The 20,368-nt window shown below is 37.9% G+C and overlaps 1 protein-coding gene across 4 annotated transcripts in view; it reads left to right on the top strand.

Moving 5' to 3' along the window:
• Nucleotides 1-20,368, top strand: part of SEC24B (SEC24 homolog B, COPII coat complex component) — a 111,934-nt gene that overhangs the window by 54,047 nt on the left and 37,519 nt on the right. For all 4 annotated transcript variants that reach the window (XM_066279809.1, XM_066279807.1, XM_066279806.1 and 1 more), the window contains 2 exons: nt 9,771-9,851; nt 13,285-13,508. In XM_066279809.1, coding sequence (XP_066135906.1) covers nt 9,771-9,851; nt 13,285-13,508 — 305 coding nt within the window. The remainder of the gene's footprint in view (nt 1-9,770; nt 9,852-13,284; nt 13,509-20,368) is intronic.

Below are 20,368 nucleotides of genomic sequence, written 5' to 3'. Positions count from 1 at the left end.
CAAATGATATGTTTTTGGCAGAATTTCCACTGAAGTGGTGTGTTAGTGCATTCTGAGGCATATGGTGTCAATTTGACCCCATATTAAAGATGTTAACTTTGATCTGTTGATTAAGATGGTGTCTGCCAGGGTTTTCAATTTGTCCTGCTTTTTTTTTTTTGTATTTTTCTACTACATAGCAATAAAAGGAAACATATGATTGCTTCATGCATGGATAAATATAGCTAAGTGAAAAAAACCAGACTCAATGTCTACATTTTTTTTTTTTTTTTGCATTTTTCCGAAGCTGGAAACGGGGAGGCAGTCAGACAGAGTCCCACATGCGCCCGACAGGGATCCACCCCGCACGCCCACCAGGGGACGATGCTCTGCCCCTCTGGGGCATCGCTCTGTTGCATCCAGAGCCATCCTAGCGCCTGAGGCAGAGGCCACAGAGCCATCCTCAGTGCCTGGGCCATCTTTGCTCCAATGGAGCCTCGGCTGCAGGAGGGGAAGAGAGAGACAGAGAGGAAGGAGAGGGGGGTGTGGAGAAGCAGATGGGCGCTTCTCCTGTGTGCCCTGGCCAGGAATCGAACCCCGGACTCCTGCATGCCAGGCTGACGCTCTACCACTGAGCCAACCGGCCAGGGCCTTGTCCTGCTTTTCATCCTTAAAATTAAGAAATAATTTGTGAGGAGATTCTTTGATACTATGTAAATACCCTGTTCTTTATTAAACTGTCATTAATTAGTTTTTAGCATTCATTGGTGGTTTTCTAATTACAATATTCTTTCTACGTTTATGAGCTGAGGTTTTATTATAAAGAAGAGCTTTTTCTTCTCCCTTATTGATTTCTTTGGGTTCGTATTTGACTCATGGATTCTTATTTTATGCAGTGAGTTATAATTCATCACTGTCATTAGTTATTTTGATAGTAACTTGTCCTGGACTTGGCCAGTGGCAACTCCTTGAAACTGTCTTTTTAAAATGTTCCCATGCATCTTTTTTTTTTCTTTTAAGTGAGAGGAAGGGAGACAGATAGACTCCCACATGTGCCTTGACCATTATCCACCTGGCAACCCCTGTCTTGGGCTGATGCTTGAAACAATCGAGCTATTTTCAGCACCCATGGCCAACACTCCAACCAATCGAGCCACTGGCTGTGAGAGGGAGAAAGGGAGATAAGGGGAAGAAGAAGGGGGAGAGAAGCAGATGGTCGCCTTTCTTGTGTGCCGTGACCAGGGATCATACCCTGGACATCTACACACTGATCTAATGCTCTTTCCACTGAGCCAGCTAGCCAGGGCCATTCCCATGAATCTTTAAGCAATTAATTAAGTACTTTAGGTCTCAATAAGGTGTTCCTAGTTCATCTGGTACTTACTTATACTACTGCAACCCTTGAATGAGCCATTTTCCAGGTAAAACTGGTGGAGAAAGGTGTTTTAGAAACCAAGATCTGATTATAATGTGCATGCATTGCTACCACTGGGTCACTCCTCCAAGGCCCTGAATTATTATTATTATTTAATATACACATTATTCAAATCCTAGCTACATCTCACCATTTTTATCTCATGATAGATAGTTCTTTTGCACATTTAAAAAATGTGTTATTTTTGTATAATGTTATGTCAGCCTAAATTACTCCCACTTTTATTCTCCTTGCAATTAGAATTGGGTACAGTTGTTGAAAATTCCATTTTCTTAGACTGAAAAAAATTAGGAAATCAAAAAGATTTAGCATTTATGGCTTTTCTCCTATCACGTTTTTTGTTTACCTAACTACATTTTATTCTTGAATATATTGCAATTAAAAATTCCTGAGTTCTTAACTCATTTAGATTTTAATAATACCTAATATTTTTGAGACATCATTGTATGCCAGTTGCAGCACTAAATACATCATATATCTGCCTGAGTTTTTGTGTCAGTTTTTCTAAATTCAAATCTTATCTTTGTCACTTATCAGCTTTTGACTTTAGGCAAGTTTTTTAAACTCATTGAATCTCAATTTATTCATGTAAAAAGAGAATAATAATAGTAACAATTATATACGGATGCTTGGAGGATTGAAAAGAGCTCTTTGTAAAGAGCTTAAAACAGCATCTGGCAAATTATAAATACACAAAAAAATTACCTGTAATTATTAACATTGAGATCATGTTTTTATCAAATTATTTTTATCTACAATCTTGCAAGACAGACATAATTGGCTTCATTTCACAGGTGAGTTGACTGTGATCTAAATTTAAGTAACATTTGTGTGCTGACACAACTACTAAGTAGCACAGTGGTGATACAGACTGAATCTCTGCAGACAGGTGTGAAAAGGAAGGCTTCTCCATCTCCTAGTGAGAACACAGCTCTGGAGAAAGGGAAAAAGAACACATGGCAGTATGTAGTGTATAGTATTATTTCTACTGTATTATTTCTATAGTGTGTGTAGTGTCTTCCTCTTGCGCCTTCTTTAATATGCAGCAAAATAATAAGACTGGACATTTTTGCTAGAATCCTGGTTCTCTGTTCATGATTTCTTTAAAAAAAGTCATTGTTGGCTGCAAAATAATGGGACGGACGTACTGAGGTAGAGGAAAGAAAAATGGAAGGAAAACCTAGCTTTAAAATGAATTTTAGTTTTATTTTTTTAAACCCTACTCAGTTACAATAATCTTTTTTAATGTAAAGAGATAAAGTGGCTTGGATTGGTTTGGAGATTACATGTAAGTATTTTTTTTTAACTTTTTATAGATTTTTTTAAGTTTATTTTTTAGTTACAGTTGACGCACAATATTATATTTCAGGTGTACAACATAGTGATTATACTTTTATTAAGGTTCCAGATGGGTGCATAAAGGGATTTTTATAGAGTAGAGATTTGGAGTGCTTTAATTTTTAAGCATTTCTGTGGTACTTAATCCTCTATATTCATGAGATTTTTGTGTATTCAGGTTATATGAAATTGTTCTCCAGTTTTGAAAAAAATTATTGAACATTAATGAAATAACAGCTAGCAGATTTAGGAATCAGTAACATCCCTTTTTAGAGTTAAAGTAACTATACACTTATTGTAGCTTTTCACTTATTAAAGCTTTTGGTTTCCTTGACAGCAAGTGTATCCAGTAGTCAAGTACAAAACTATTTCAGTTCTAATTTTATATTAAGTCATAATTATATTTTCTAAATTACATGCTACCAATAGGTTTCCTTTTTAAACTTTCCTCAAATTCATACTTGGAAGCTAAAATAAGATATTGTATTAGGGACAGTCTTATATTTGTTGGAAATGTTTAAAAATTCAGAATTGTTGAAATAAACAATTAAAGAAAATTGTTTTACCTTAAATTCTCTGCTTTTTGAGCCTGTTCAGAACAGTCATAAGTATTCACTCATTCAGTCAGTGCTAGAGTAGAACTTTGATTCCTTTTAGGTCCAGTAATGAAGACAAGTACTGTCATACTTGTAATAGTAAGAAATACAACTGGAAAATGGGTGTGAAAGAGAATAAGCAATGAAAGAAAAATTGGGAAGTGAAATAAAGTATATTGGCGGGGGGTGGGGGAGACAGTGTAGTTCACACTCCAGGCTGTGACCAGCTCTATCCCTAAAAGAGCTAATGTTCTGAGACCTGCTGTACACACTCCCAGCTACCTTCCTAGGGGGTGTTCAGGTTGGGAAGAAGCTGGACAACAGTAAGTTCGCTTCAGGGCTCTGGTAATGTGATAGCTTGATGCTATATTTCATAAGTGATGTTGAAAAAAGACATTTCCTGTTTTTCATAATGAATTTTAAGATGCTAGTCAGTTTTTTTGTTTCGTTTTTTTGTTGTTATTGTTTTTTTACAGAGACAGAGAGAGAGAGTCAGAGAGAGGGATAGATAGGGACAGACAGGAACAGAGAGAGATGAGAAGATTCAATCATTAGTTTTTCGTTGCAACACCTTAGTTGTTCATTGATTGCTCTCTCATATATGCCTTGACCGTGGGGCTTCAGCAGACTGAGTAACCCCTTGCTCGAGCCAGCGACCTTGGGTCCAAGCTGGTGAGCTTTGCTCAAACCAGTGAGCCCGCGCTCAAGCTGATAACCTCAGGGTCTGGAGCGTGAGTCCTCCGCATCCCAGTCCAACGCTCTATCCACTGCGCCACCACCTGGTCAGGCGCTAGTCAGTTTTTGTTTGACTTTCACACCAGCTAATAGCAATTTTTCGGTGCCAGGCACTATGTCAGAGATAATGATAGGTTTATGGTTTGCTCGGGTATGTTAAAAGGAAGTGTAGTTTGATAGAGAACAAGTTAAGTCAATTTCTATAGGTAACAAGACGTATTGGCCTGCTTAGCTCTAACTTCCAAAGAGAATTCTTTTTTAAAAATTAAGTAATACAGTATTACTAACTACAATCACCATGATATCCGTTAGAGACCCCAAACTTAACTTGTAATATGACTGGAAGATTGTACTCTTTGACTAATATCGCCCCTTTTGACCCACCCCCCAAGATATTTTTTTTTTTTTTGAGACAGAGTAAGGGGAAGGGAGGGAGACAGAGAGAGAGGGGAAAAAAAAGAAAGCATTGATTTGTTGTTCCACTTATTTATGCTTTCATTAGTGGACTCTTGTATGTGCCCCAGTCAGGGATCGAACCTGAGACCTAGGCCTGTCAGGACGATGCCTGAGCAACTGAGCCACCTGGCTGGGCACCAAGAGAGTTTTTTGGTTTTTTTTTAATTTTTTTTTTTGTGTGTATTTTTCTGAAGCTGGAAACCGGGAGAGACAGTCAGACAGACTCCCGCATGCGCCCGACTGGGATCCACCCGGCACGCCCACCAGGGGCGACGCTCTGCCCACCAGGGGGCGATGCTCTGCCCCTCTGGGGCGTCGCTCTGCCGCAACCAGAGCCACTCTAGCGCCTAGGGCAGCGGCCAAGGAGCCATCCCCAGCGCCCGGGCCATCTTTGCTCCAATGGAGACTTGGCTGCGGGAGGGGAAGAGAGAGACAGAGAGGAAGGAGGGGGGGGTGGAGAAGCAAATGAGCGCTTCTCCTGTGTGCCCTGGCCGGGAATCGAACTCGGGTCCCCCGCACGCCAGGCCGACGCTCTACCGCTGAGCCAACCGGCCAGGGCCCCAAGAGAGTTTTTTAAAGGGTTCCAAACCTATTTTCCCTTCAATGGATGCACTATTTTATTATTTAAACAAGTAAATATCTTAAACTGAATTTAATACATATTTAATATGTTCTTAAAATTTTGTAAATTCAAGCCAGGTCCTGGATCATCAAGAAAAGTATTCGTTTGAGGGTTTATGATATTCATATACATTAAAAAGAAAATGTGGTAATGTATTTGCTGGTGGTATCTGTTACCCGAACATCCAGTTTGCAAACGTTCTGTATATATGATTGCTCTGGCTGGAAGCTCCTTCTTTCTGTACAGTGAGAGGGGGCAGAGTATTGGGGCTAAAATGGAAGGGGATTTGGTACCAGAGTCTTGAGTAGAATTCAAAAGGTCTTTTCAAATAGAAGTGGTGTTCAAATGGTGGTTGGATGTCTAGGCTAGCCCTAAATCTAATTAACTGAAATACTAAACATTTGCAAATGCTTTGTTTCCAGTCTACTGCAGCTGTGTAGTATTTAATCAGTAACATGGTTATGGGTTTTGTAAGTGCCTGTGAACTAACAGGATAATAAGTACCAGGTATTTCATTATTTCTCTGAAAAAGTATATCTGAGTTCTGTACAACCAGTTTAAACAGATAATTAGATAATTCCCCAATTGTAAGCTTGAATTAAAAACCCAATAAGCTTACGGTGTAATTTGGAATATAGAACAAAATAACAGTGAGCTTATATTAATCATGTTAATTATAGCAACATGATGTAGGGTGGAATGACAGGGGAGATTCTCTGAGGGGTGAGGAGATGGTACCCAAGCTGAATCTAAAAGAAGTTGAAATTAGGTGAGTGATCTGGGGAGAGAGATATAATTTTTAAAACAAAGAAAGAAAATTGAGAGAAGATGGCATATTTGGGGAACTTTAGTGAATTTGGGACCTGTAGTCTGCAAAGGACAGTGGCCAGAAGACTTGAATGAGGTTGGGTAGGATTGCTGGGTGAGATCTTTGAGAACCTTGTACAGCAGCTCCTTGAATAACATCATTTTGTCATTAGGTTAACGAGATACTGAAGAGACTTAATTTTTTTATATCAATTAGCCTGTGGTCAAATTAATTTCATTATACGTCATTTCACTTAAAGAAGCTATAGATGATGTTAAATGAGGATTTACTGTATTTTATTTTAAGGTGTTTAGATTTTATCTTGAAGGTAGTGAGGAGTCACTGAAGGAGTTTACATGGAAAAATAACAGCCAAATTTGCTGTAGAAAGATCTCTTACAAAAGAATTCATTGGAGCATTTGGAAACTAGAGGCTTTTAGAATAATCTGGTGAGAAAAATTAGTTCTTTGGCTAAGTTAGCAGAAGATTGAAGAGGGAGAGTATAGGATAGCATTACCAAAAGAAGGAAGTCATTTTTACAAGTGGAAAATAATTTGGTTAGTGATAAATGTTAGTGATGTTTGGTTGAAGTCTGAAAGAAAATAATTGGCTTTATTGGTCAGGAGATCCATGCCTTTTTTTTTTTTCTTTTCCCCTATTTGTAGCACTATTTGAAGGGAGAGGAGGAGGAGAGAAGAGAGAAATGAAGACTATTTCCTGAGTCTGGCTAATATGTGTTTAGTATTAACAATAGCCCTGTGGAGTAAGCATTAGTTTAAAATCTATCATTACAAATAGGTGGCTCAGAGATGTTAGGTGTTCTTGTTCGTTTTCTCTCAACTGATAAATGGTGGAGATGAAAGTTGACTTATACTTTTTCTGTGTTTTATTCAAGTTATGAGGAAATAAAATTTCAAATTGGGTAAAGTTGAGCAATACTATTAAGAACATAGGACTTCATTTACTCCTGTTGCTTGTCTTTCAGAGGGAAATCAGCTTACATCTTTTTTAAAAAAAACTTAAAACCATCCTGATACTTTCCCCCAACTTCAAAGATTCTGAGCTATTCTTATTTTCTGTCCCCTTCCTCAAATTTTAGCTCTTCCTTTCTTCTTCCTCTTTTTCTTCTTTCAATGTGTGACGTGAAGACAGTAAAAGAATGAGGGAAGATTCTTCCCAAGTACTACATTCAAATTCACCCCCACTCCATTTGTTCTCAGACCATTTACTAATTGTAGCATGAAGTAACTGAGGTAAATTAGACCTATGTCAGGTTTAAGAGCGGCGACAAAGCCCTGGCCGGCTAGCTCAGCTGTAGAGTGTTGGCCCAGTGTGTGGAAGTCCCAGGTTCAATTCTCAGCCTGGGCACATACAAGTGACAATCTGCTTCTCTCCCCCCTTCCCCTCTTCTTTCTCTCTATGTCTCTCTTCCCTTCTCACAGCTAAGGCTCCATTGGAACTAAGTTGGCCTGGGCGCTGAGGATTGCTCCATGGCCTCTGCCTCAGGCACGAGAATGGCTCAGGTTTCAACAGAGCAACACCCCAGATGGGCAATGCATCGCCCCCTGGTGGGCATGTTGGGTGGATCCTGGTTGGATGCATGCAGGAGTCTGTCTCTCTGCCTCCCTACTTCTCACTTCAGAGAAATACCAAAAAAACAAAACAAAAAAAACAAAGTGGTGACAAGTACCAAAGCTGTTTGTTCAACTGAGACCAGCTGGTACTTGGAAAGCAGTAATTTGCTTGGTATATGGTTCCAAAGATCAGTACTCCTATCTTCCTATTTTCTGAGAGTTTTATAGTTTGAGTGCTTACATTTTGGTCTGTGATCCACTTTGAGGTAACTTTAGTGTAAAGTGTAAGGAAGGGTCTAACTTACTCTTCTGCATATGGATATCTAATTGTTCAGCACCATTCATTGAAAAAGAATATTCTTTGTCCATTGAAATATCTTGGCATATTGTATTGAGTTGAAATTCACATCATAAAATGCATTTAGTGTATTCACAAAGTTGTGTAATCACTACTTCTGTCTAGTTCTAACTTTCTGAATGTACTAACTAAACATTTCATTATCCCAAAAGAAAACTGTAACCATTAAGCTGCAACTTCCCATTTCCCCCTCTTCTCATCTTCTGGAAACTGCCAATCTACTGTCTGTAGATTTACCTATTCTGGATATTTGATATAAATGAAATCCTGCAGTGTGTGACCTTTTGTGTCTTGCTACTTTCACTTAGCATGTTTCAAGGATTCTTATTATTGTAGCATGTATTTGTACTTCCTTTTTATAGGTGAATAATATCCCATTGTATAGATATACCATGTTTTGTTTATGCATTCATCTATTGATGAATAGTCAGGTTTTGGTGTGTTGTTTTCAATGCTATTACTTTCTGACTTTGACCTATATCAGATTCTTCTTTATCTATAAATTCACAACTATAAGGTAACAAAAAAGAAGAGCCATTACTTACTTTCAATTCTTAATTAAGAATAATGACATGTACACCATTTTTCTAGTTTTCACAAAGAAAGCACTTTGTATCTTCCACCTATTATTTTATCCTCCTACTTTGTATATGTTGCTGCATGTCCAGTGTCTCATTTAAATCTCACAAGAACATTAAAAAAGACCCACCCATAGGACAATTTTCAAATTGTTCTCATTTTGCAGAAGAGAGTATTGATGATTGTCGCATACCCAAAGTTATATAGCAGGTAAACAACAGAATCTGATGTGATTAGTCTTTGGCTTCAAATCGTGTTCTTTGCCAGTAGTAAAACCACCCTACACAAGCTATTATGCCATGAGTCAACATATCCAATTCACATGGTTTTCTAAAATTATTCAATGGAAGATAATTATGCATACCTATTCTTTTTATATCACAGTTGAAAAATACCCTAAAAATGTTTGAACCCATTTATAATATTGTTAAGAGCTAGGGATCACCTCTATAGAACAGAATTTTGTCTTATGGTGAAGAAGACCAAGATTTCTAACACAAGAGAGAGTGTGACCATGTGCATTTGGGGGTTTATTCATCACTGTATACGCTAGCATATTTACCTAGGATAGCTTTAGGCTCTCAACAAATATTTCATTGAGAATATATTGTATGTTCTTCTGTTTATGTGACGCATCACTAAATTACCACTGCGTGCTGGGCTCATAAATTACCACTGAATATTTCTATTAATCTTACTGGTTTTGAATGAACACAGATAATAAAAATTTTATAGATTAACATTTATTAGAATGCCTTTCATGTATATTACCTTATTAAATAGGGCCAGTACTATTTAATCTTCATTCTGCAGATGAATAAACTGAGGCATAGAAAAGTTTAGTAACAGGCTAGGTAGCAACCCAAAACACAGACTCCTCTTTTGTGGGGTTTTATATAGCTATGCTGTTAGAAAAGTCATTAATATTTAATTATTTAATCAAAATATACTAATACTGATAAAATATATTTAATAACTTGCAGTTTTTGAGATGTAACTACATTAATATTCTATCAATCTAAATTTATATTTGTGTTTGAGTATTTTGGTATCTATTCTCAGATACCATCACATATATTTTATTAAATTTTATTCCATTCATTTGCTTCATATTCTCCTTACTCTCATCCGCTATTCTTATATCAGAAATTTATATATGGTTTTTTAAATGTCTTTCAACATCAGTCATCTTACATGTTCACTAGAGTCAGCAAACCATCTTTAAAATTGTCAATGTCTGCTGTAAGATACAGTGACATTTGAACTTAGACACTTTGGTTTTCCTTCCAGGTATTGACAGCTCTTCTACCACAAGCAGTGCTTCTCCACTGCCCAACAGTTACGATGCCCTAGAAGGAGGCAGCTACCCAGGTAATTTGTTTTGTGCTTATTCAATGTTTATTTGAAAAGTTATTGACCATTAATTGCTTTCAAACATAAACATATTATACATAATTAGCAGGATATATTTTTAATAGGAAAAAAGGACGTTTTGGGTATTTCTCAGCCTAACTTAACAGTGTGAATTGTTATATAACAACTATGAATGTTGTTTCTGGAAAGTATAAGGAGATTTATTATTTTATTTTTGTTATGCTCTTTATCTCTTTCCTCCTAAAAGTCTTTTAATAGTAAACAATTTTCTCTTCCCTTTTTGTAATGCTAGTAACTTCTTAAATAAATTTTATATTTTTGTTCTCATGCTTAGGTCGTTGAATTCCTTCCAACTAGCCTCTGAATATAATTAATCTTTGACTCTTTACTGCCCCTATGGCTCCTGGCTGCCTCCACGAGGTAAATAGATTAACCAACTTGGATGTAGTTTTTGGAGGCATTATTTTTAACCATATCTAGAAAATAACTTTGGTCACTAACTACATAGAAATAAGAGTAATTTATAGTATTGCAAGAAAAAACAATACAAACTTAACTTTTATAGTTAATAGTCATTTTTACTATAATATTTGTATGGTGATTTTTCTCATTTGCCTGTCTCCTATCACCTGACAACCATACCTGACCTCCCTCTTTTTCTTTCTTTCTAATGATTCCAAACTTTAGGACAAGTAATTTTGCCCTTGTCTTTATTTCTTATCACTCTGGTAATCAGGATTAGAGTTGGAGTATGCTGTACTTAACTAAACATACTATCTTGCTATCATTCTATGAATCAGAAAATGTTGATCTTCTCAGCATAATATAGAATTTCATTTTAATATCCCAAGAATACTTATATAAGCTATTTCGTCTTTTGTAGTGACAGATTTTTTCCCCTCCAGGAATCACTGTTTGCATGTATGTGTGTAAGAAGTTGTGGGCCATTCTAAAAGCAATCATTATCATCAAAATATTTTAGAAGAGTTACTCTATTCATTAAAATATGAATACTCTTAACTGTATAGTATTTCATGAGTTTCAAAGTAACCTGAAATGAATTGTCCAATGTGGTATAATTAAAACATCATAGCCTTGGAGTTAGACCTTTGCTTGTTTGTGTTCTTTGTCAAAATATCTTAATCTTATTACAAATTGTGCTTTGACATAGAGTGACCTACTCAAGTTGTCTAGCTATTTGTATCGCACCAAAATGAAGGTGTACGCAACTGTAGCAGTTAAGGTTAAGAAAATGGAAAGTTTGCCTGACCAGGTGGTGCACAGTGGATGGAGCGTCGGACTGGGACGTGGAGAACTCAGGTTCAAGACCCTGAGGTTGCCAGCTTGAGTGCGGGCTTATCTGGTTTGAGCAAAGCTCACCAGCTTGGACCCAAGGTCGCTGGCTCCAGCAAGGGGTTAGTTGGTCTGCTGTAGCCCCACAGTCAAGGCACATATGAGAAAGCAATCAATGAACAACTAAGGTGTCGCAATGAAAAACTGATGATTGATGCTTCTCATCTCTCTCCGTTCCTGTCTGTCTGTTCCTATCTATCCCTCTCTCTGACTCTCTCTCTGTCTCTGTAAAAAAATAAAAAAGTAAAGAGGCCCTGGCCGGTTGGCTCAGCGGTAGAGCGTTGGCCTAGCGTGCAGGGGACCCGGGTTCGATTCCCGGCCAGGGCACACAGGAGAAGCGCCCATTTGCTTCTCCACCCCCCTCCTCCTTCCTCTCTGTCTCTCTCTTCCCCTCCCGCAGCCAAGGCTCCATTGGAGCAAAGATGGCCTGGGCACTGGGGATGGCTCCTTGGCCTCTGCCCCAGGCACTAGAGTGGCTCTGGTCACGGCAGAGCGACGCCCCGGAGGGGCAGAGCATCACCCCCTGGTGGGCAGAGCGTTGCCCCTGGTGGGCGTGCCAGGTGGATCCGGGTTGGGCGCATGCGGGAGTCTGTCTGACTGTCTCTCCCCGTTTCCAGCTTCAGAAAAATACAAAAAAAAAAAGAAAAGAAAAAAATGGAAAGTTTAATATATGTCAAGTACCAGGATAGATTTTAAGACCTAGAAGTATATGAAACAGTGTTCATTTCTTAAAGAAGGGGATAGGTTTTAGACCTCTATGTTTATTACTCCAGTTCTTTGGCTTTTATGCTAATGTCATGTTAAGAGAACGTTTCTACTTACAGTCCCATCACCATGAGAAGGAACAAACAAGAGAGTTAGGAATATGACACTGTATTAATGCTCTGTCCTTTTAAGAAGTCTGGAAGGTTCCCAAAAAGCCAGTAAGCCAAGCCTTGCCTATTAGCACATGATGATAGCAGAATGTCTAGGAATGTATCTTCAAAATGGGAGCCAGTAAAGTCAGTGAGTCAGTGGAAGGATATAATTCCTTAAGAAACTTTAAAAAAAAAGTTTTATTAAGTCAGATGCTTTTGAAAACGTAGTTTTTAGTCTTATGACTAGTGAAGAATATAATTTTTCTATGAAAAAATATTAGATTCAAATCTATATTACAGATTTTTATTGATTGAATTTAGTAAGAGAGGAAGGGGTGTGGGAGAGAGGGAGAGAGAAACAGGAACATTGATCCATTCCTGTATGTGCCCCGACCAGGGATCAGACCGGCAACCTCTGCACTTCGGGACAACGCTCTAACCCAGTGCTGGTCAACCAGGTCCCTACCGCCCACTAGTGGGCGTTCCAGCTTTCATCGTGGGCAGTAGCGGAGCAACCAAAGTATAAATAAAAAGATAGATTTAACCATAGTAAGTTGTTTTATAAAGATTTATTCCGCCAAACTTAACTAAAGTCCGACATAAAATACTTGGTATTATTATATGGTTTAACTTGCTATAACTCAGCTTTATAAATTTTATAAAGTAAAGTTACTTTTCTACTTTATAAATCACCATTACTGTGGAACCGGTGGGCAGTTAGAAAATTTTACTACTAACAGATACAAAAGTGGGCGGTAGGTATTAAAAGGTTGACTACCCTGCTCTAACCAGTCAAGCTATTCAGTCAGGGCAGAATTGCTTTTTTAATTGCTTTGCTTTGTTTTCTGCTTTTTAGCAGGATTTCTGCTGAGAGAATAAAAGGAAAAACAACTGTCTTTTATATGTATAATATAAACATAAAGCCCTTCTTATCTCCTAGAAATACTAACCGAATGAAGTAATTGTCATGAAATGAGGTTTTGTTGTAAACACTTCTATAAAAAAATTAGCACAATATTGAGGATTATTAAAGCTGAGTGATGAGTATGTGAGGTTTATTCCATTTTCTCTACTTTAGTGTATGTTCAAAATTTCTCATAATAAAAAATTTACAACAGAAACGTTTTAAATGCCAAACATTACAGCTCTTCTAGGAGCCAAGTCTTTACACAATCATGGTTTCAATGTTAAAACTGTGTTTTTCTTTTTTTCTTTCTTAGATATGCTTTCTTCATCAGCAAGCAGTCCTGCTCCTGATCCCGCTTCTGAACATGACCCTACTTCAGCTCAAGTGCCCGCTGCACCTCAGCCTTCAAAAATGGCTAAACCATTTGGATATGGTTATCCCACTCTTCAGCCTGGCTATCAGAATGCTGCAGCACCACTGAATTCTGGAGTACAGCCCGGTGGCCCAGTGTCCTCTGGATTCCAGCAATATTCCCAAGTATGTATTTAGTCACAGAAAGACATTGCATTTCTAAAATTGTGAAACCGTGGTTAATTCTAACAAATCCCTGTGATTCAAATGGATTATTGGTACAAGTACAGATAAGCCTGGATCAAACATAGGTAGAATTTGATTATAATTTTTATGTGTGTGCATACATAAAAAAAGATAAAAGGAAATATAAATACTAATTTTTTTAAATTTCTCCACTTATAATTTACAGTGTTAGGTATCAGAACCTCAAGAACCTTTAAAAAATTGAATAGACTTTACTTTTTAGAGCAGTTTTAGCTTACAGAATTATACAGAAAATATACGCTAGTTACTGTAAACCTCCTCCAGTTTCCCTACTAAAATTAATTTTTTTAATTGATTTTAATTTATTATGTTTACATAGATTCAAGTGTCCTGCCGGCTATATCTCCTCCACCCCTCCGTATTCCCCTTGATACCCCCTTTTCCCCCTCCCTCCAATGCCTCCCCCCTTCCATCCAGGATTTGCTGTCCTGCTCTCTATAATGCTGTGTTATGTATATATAATTTCATTAATCTCTTTCTCTTCTCTGATCCCATCCTCTCCTCCCCTTTCCCTCTGGTCCCTTTGATCCCGCCTAGGCCTCTATTCTGTTCCTCAGTTCACATTGTTCATTAGATTCCTCACATGAGTGCGGTCATATGATATTTTTCTTTCTCTGCCTGGTTTATTTCACTTAGCATAATAGTCTCCAGGTCCATCCATATTGTGACAAAAGGTAAGATTTCTTTCCTTTTCACAACTGTGTAGTATTCCATTGTGTATATGTACCACAGCTTTTTAATCCACTCGTCCACTGACAGACACTTGGGCTGTTTCCAGATCTTCGCTATTGTGAACAATGCTGCCATAAACATGGGGGTGCATTTCTTCTTTTCAAACAGTGCTTTGGTGTTCTTCGGGTATATTCCTAAAAGTGGTATAGCTGAGTTAAAAGGCAGTTCAATTTTTAATTTCTTGAGGAATCTCCATACTGTATTCCACAGTGGCTGCACCAGTCTGCATTCCCACCAGCAGTGCAGGAGGGTTCCCTTTTTCTCCACATCCTCTCCAGCACTTATTCTGTGTTCTTTTGTTGATGAGCACCATTCTGACTGGTGTGAGGTGATATCTCATTGTGGTTTTAATTTGCATTTCTCTAATGATTAGTGGTGTTGAGTATTTTTTCATATGCCTATTGGCCATCTGCATGTCCTCTTTGGAGAAGTGTCTATTCATTTCTTTTGCCCATTTTTGGATTGGATTGTTTGTCTTCCTGGTACTAAGTTTTACAAGTTCTTTATAAATTTTGGTTATTAATCCCTTATCAGACATATTGTCAAATATGTTCTCCCATTGTGTGGTTTGTCTTTTTATTTTGTCCGTATTGTCTTAGCTGTGCAAAAGCTTTTTAGTTTGATATAGTCCCGTTTCTTCATCCTGTCCTTTATTTCACTTGCCCGGGGAGATAAATCAGCAAATATATTGCTGTGAAAGATGTCAGAGAGCTTATTGCCTATGTTTTCCTTTAAGATGATTATGGTTTCACGACTTACATTTAAACCTTTTATCCATTTTGAGTTTATTTTTGTGAATGGTGTAAGTTGGTGGCCTAGTTTAATTTTTTTGCAAGTTCCTGTCCAATTTTCCCAACACCTTTTGTTAAAGAGGCTGTCTTTACTTCATTGTGTGGTCTTATCTCCTTTGTCAAATATCAATTGTCCATATAGGTGTGGGTTTATTTCTGGGTTCTCTGTTCCACTGATCTACATGCCTGTTCTTATGCCAGTCCAAGCTATTTTGAGTACAATGGCCTTGTAGTATAACTTGATATCAGGAAGTGTGATACCATCCACTTTATTCTTCTTTTTCAAGATTGCTAAGGCTATTCGTGTTCTTTTTTGGTTCCATATAGATTTTTGGAATATTTGTTCTATATCTTTGAAGTATGTCATTGGTATTTTAATAGGAATTGCATTGAATTTATAGATTGCTTTGGGTAATACAGACATTTTAATGATGTTTATTCTTCCTATCCATGAACACAGTATAAGTTCCCACTTGTTTATATCTTCCTTGATTTCTTTTATCAATGTTTTATACTTTTCTGAGTACAAGTCTTAAATCTCGTTGGTTAAATTTACTCCTAGGTACTCTGTTTATTTTGTTGAAATAGTGTAGGGGATTGTTTTTTTAATTTCCTTTCAGACAGTTCATTGTTGGTGTATAAAAATGCCTCTAATTTCTGAATATTAATTTTATATCCTGTCACCTTGCTGAATTCATTTATCAGGCCCAGTAGTTGTTTGACTGAGACTTTAGGGTTTTCTGTGTACAGTATCATGTTAGCAAATAATGATAGTTTTACTTCTTTTCCAATTAGAATGCCTTTTATTTCTTCTTCTTGTCTGATTGCTGTGGCAGAACTATGTTGAATAAGAGTGGTGAAAGGGGACACCCCTGCCTTCTTCCTGATCTTAAGGGAATTGCTTTTAATTATTGCCCATTGCGTATGATGTTGGCTGTGGGTTTGTCATAGATGGCCTTATCATGTTGAAGTATGTTCTCTGTATTCCCACTTTGCTGAGACTTTTGATATAAATGGGTGCTGGATTTTATAAAATGCTTTTGTTGCATCTAGTGATATTATCCTGTGATTTTTCTCCTTTTTTTTTTTATGTGATGAATCAAATTGATCTGCGAATATTGTACCAATCTTGCATCCCCAGAATAAATTCCACTTATTATGATGTATGATTTTTTTCATGTATTGCTGAATCCGGTTTGCTAATATTTTGTTGGAAATTTTAGCATCTAAGTTCATCAGGGATATTGGCCTGTAGTTTTCTTTCTTTGTAATGTCTTTGCCTGGTTTAGGAATGAAGGTTTTGCTCGCCTCATAAAAGGAGCTTAGAAGTTTTCCCATCTCTTGAATTTTTTGAAATAGCTTGAGAAGGATAGGAATTAGTTCTTTTTTGAATATTTATTAAAATTCACCTGTGAAGCCATCTGGCCCAGGACTTTTGTTTGTTGGGAGTTTTTTGATAACTGTTTTGACCTCATTTGTTGTAATCGGTCTGTTTAGGTTTTCTGATTCTTCCAGATTGATTTTTGAAAGATTATATGTTTCAGTGAATTTTGTCCATTTCACCTAGGTTATCTAATTTTTTGGCATACAGTTCTTCATAGTATTTTCTTACAATCCTTTGTATTTCTGCTGTGTCAGTTGTTACTTCCCACACTCATTTCTAATTTTAAGTCCTCTCTTTTTTTCTCGTTAAGTCTTTTTAAAGGTTCATCAATCTTGTTTACCTTTTCAAAGAACCAGTTCTTGGTTTCATTGATCTTCTGTATTGTTTTTTTAGCTTCTCTGTCATTTATTTTCGCTCTGATCTTTATCATTTCCTTCCTTCTACTTCTTCTGGGCTTTATTTGTTGTTCTTTGAGATGCACAGTTGTTTATTTGAGCTTTTTCTTGCTTCTTAAGGTATGCCTCTAATGCTGTGAACTTCCCTTTCAGGACTTCTTTTGCTGTGTCTCATAAATTTTGAGTCGTTGTATGTTCATTTTCATAGAAATTTTTTTATTTCTTCTTTAATCTCTTTGTTAAGCCATTCGTTATTTAATAATATGCTGTTTAGTCTCCAAGTGTTTGAATGTTTTTCAGTTTTTCTGTTGTAGTTCATTTTTAGTTTTATGCCATTGTGATCCGAGAAGATGCTTGATACGATTTCAATCTTCTTAAATTTATTGAAACTCATTTTGTGTTCTAACATGTGTTCTATCCTAGAGCATGTATCATGAGCATTTGAAAAGAATGTATATTCTGCTGCTTTAGGGTGAAAAGTTCTGAAGATATCTATTAAATCCAGTTGATCTAGTGTGTCCTTTAAGACTGCTGTTTCTTCGTTAATTTTCTTTCTTGAGGATCTATCCATTGACATTGGTGGGATATCAAAATCCCACTATTATAGTATTGCTGTTGATCTCATCCTTTATGTCCATCAAACTCTGCTTTATATATTTAAGTGCTCCTATATTAGGTGCATAGATATTTGTAATGGTTATATCTTCCTGTTGGATTGTTCCCCTTATCATTATGTAGTGACCTTCTTTGTCCCTTACTATAGCCTTTGTTTTAAAGTCTATTTTGTCAGATATAATATTGCTAACTCAGTTTTTTTTTTCATTTCCATTTGAATGAAATATTTTTTTTCCATCTTTTCACTTTCAGTCTGTGTGTATCTTTTGTTTTCAGGTGTGTCTCTTGTAGACAGCATATGTATGCATCCCATTTTCTTATCCATGCAGCTACTCTCGGTCTCTTGATTGGAGCATTTAATCTATTTACATTTAAGGTTATTATTGATATGTAGTTGTTTAATGCCATTTTATTCTTTAAATCTACATTTTTCTTTTTCTAGATTTTTTTCCCCCTTTGTTCTGTTTACAACAGGCCCCTTAACATTTCTTACAGCCTTGGTTTGGTTGTAGTAAATTCCTTGAGTTGTGTTTTTGTTTTGTTTTTTGTCTGGGAATCTTTTTATTTCTTCTTTAATTTTAAACAATAGTCTTGCTGGATAAAGAAGTCTTGGTTGTGGGCTCTTGTTTTTCATTACTTTGAATATTTCTTGCCATTCCCTTCTGGCCTCTAGTGTTTCTGTTCAGAAGTCAGATGTCATCCTTATGGGGGCTCCTCTGTAGATAATTGACTGCTTTTCTCTTGCAGCTTTTAGTATTCTTTTTTTATTCCTTAATTTTGGCATTTTAATTATGATGTGTCTTGGTGTAGGCCTCTTTGAGTTCCTCTTTAATGGGACTCTCTGTACTTCTTAAACTTGTGTGACTTTTTCCTCTATCAATATAGGGAAGTTTTCAGCTATGATTTCTTCAATCAGGTTCTCTATTCTTTGCTCTTTCTCTTCTCCTTCTGGAACCCCTATGATGTGGATGTTGTTTCTCTTCGTGTTGTCACAGAGCTCTCTTAGAGTTTTCTCAGACTTTTTGATCCTCTTTTCTTTTTGCTGTTCTGCTTCCATACTTTCATTTATCTTGTCCTCTAAATCACTGATTCAATCCTCTGCTTCATCCAGCCTGTTTTTAATTCCTTCTGTTGTAGTCTTCATTTCTGATATTTATTTTTAATTTGACTGGTTCTTTTTATGATTTCAATGTTCTTTTTGATGTTTGTTCTCTATTTAGGCGCTTGTTATGTCCATCCATTGTTGCTCTAAGATCTTTGAGCATCCTAGCAATCATTATTTTAAAATCTGTACCCAGTAATTTGGTTACTTTCATCTCATTCAGGTTTTTTTCTGGGGATTTTTTTTGCTGATACATTTGGATTACATTTCTCTGTCTTCCCATTTTGTCTGTGTATAGACTCTTCCTTTGGGTGTGTTGTTTGTGTAGCTAGCTGAGTCTAGGATTGGAGTTGTCTGCTTCCAGTTTCCAGTTGTGCTGTTTCTAGATCTTCTTGGGTTGACATCAGCTGTTGTTTCTAATCTGCTGTGGACTGCTTATCTGCTGCCACTGTTCTTTTACTGCTATTTGTATCAACGTTTTCTATGCATTAGCTGGGTCAGGTGTGAAGAGCCCCCTTTTTTTTTCTTTTTTTTCTTTTTTGAGGAGCCCTTTCTTAAGATACCACTCTAACAAGAGTTGTTACATCCTGAACTGATGCTCCATGTATCTGGCTGCTAGATGTGCCAGCCCTGGACCTCCTTGGCTGGAACCTGGTGCAGACCATTGGAGGCCACTGCCTATGACTGGCACTTAGCAATCTTTTTGGAGCTACAGGCCATCCAGAATTTGTGACTTCCTCTGTTGGGCCCAGGTGCCGTTGTATATATCAGCCTCACTCCTAGGCTGGCTTTTATCTACTCTTGGCCTGGGGAAAGTTTGTTTAAAAGTTCCAAGTTCCCTTGAGACCTGCTTTCTGCTACCTCTTACTGCTGGCTGCTTGTTGGGCTCAGCACGGTAATTCATGGGTTAGGAACAAACAGTATTGTGTGTGGCTTGTGCCTTAGCCTCAGGTGTCATTCTATCCAGACTTTTTTTTCCTTCTTTTTTAGGCCTCAGAAGGGTGTGGCCACCAGAGTCTAGTGAGTGTGGCCTCTGTTCCAGAGGTGTGGTTTGTTTGCTGGCGCACTGCCTCAGTCTCCACCGTCACAGGCACTGGGGCCATCTTTGCCGCCGCTGTCAAGGGTGTGCACACATGCTTGTGCTGCCTCAGCCCCCACCACTGTGGGCACTCGGGCCACCTCAGCCTCTTTTGCCGCAGGCATTTGGGGTGCAGTGTAGCTCAGACTTCAGCACCCACAACCTGTGTCCCTCAAGAGTCCTTGCTTCTAAGTGACTCTTTGGTCTAACTGTGGAAGGAGAGCCTCCAGTGGACTGGGTTATTGCTTCCCTTTGCTGGTGTTGCTGCCTCCAGGAAAAATGGCCACTTTAGATTTGGGGAGTAACTCAGCACAGGGGTTAGGGTTTCTATCCCCCACAGTGTCTCTCCCTGTGCCTTCGAGATTACACTCTCTTCTCGCAACTCCAGTCCTCTCAGCTCTCCCCTCTCCTGGAGTCCCAGGTGAGTGGTTATGACCTAGGTTTTCTGCACGGTTCCTCTAAGACAGAGCCTGGGTCTGAGAGTTCTGTCTCTTTCTTGCAAACAGTATCCCGGCTCTTTTCTCAGCTAAATACTGTCCGTAAGACTCTTTTAGTGTCTGAGACTCAAAGCTGGGGCTCCAGTCCTGGGGCTGAGGACCCACAACCCTCCAGTCACCCCACCCTGCTGTGAAAGGCCCTCCGGGCCGCCACTTGCTCCTGTGAGTGGGGCAGCTGTTTCCGC

Source organism: Saccopteryx bilineata, chromosome 5 (assembly GCF_036850765.1).
Source record: "Saccopteryx bilineata isolate mSacBil1 chromosome 5, mSacBil1_pri_phased_curated, whole genome shotgun sequence".
In the NCBI taxonomy this organism is placed as follows: domain Eukaryota; kingdom Metazoa; phylum Chordata; class Mammalia; order Chiroptera; family Emballonuridae; genus Saccopteryx; species Saccopteryx bilineata.
The sequence above is the reverse complement of the archived record's forward strand: the minus strand, read 5'-3'. Positions and strand labels throughout refer to the sequence as shown.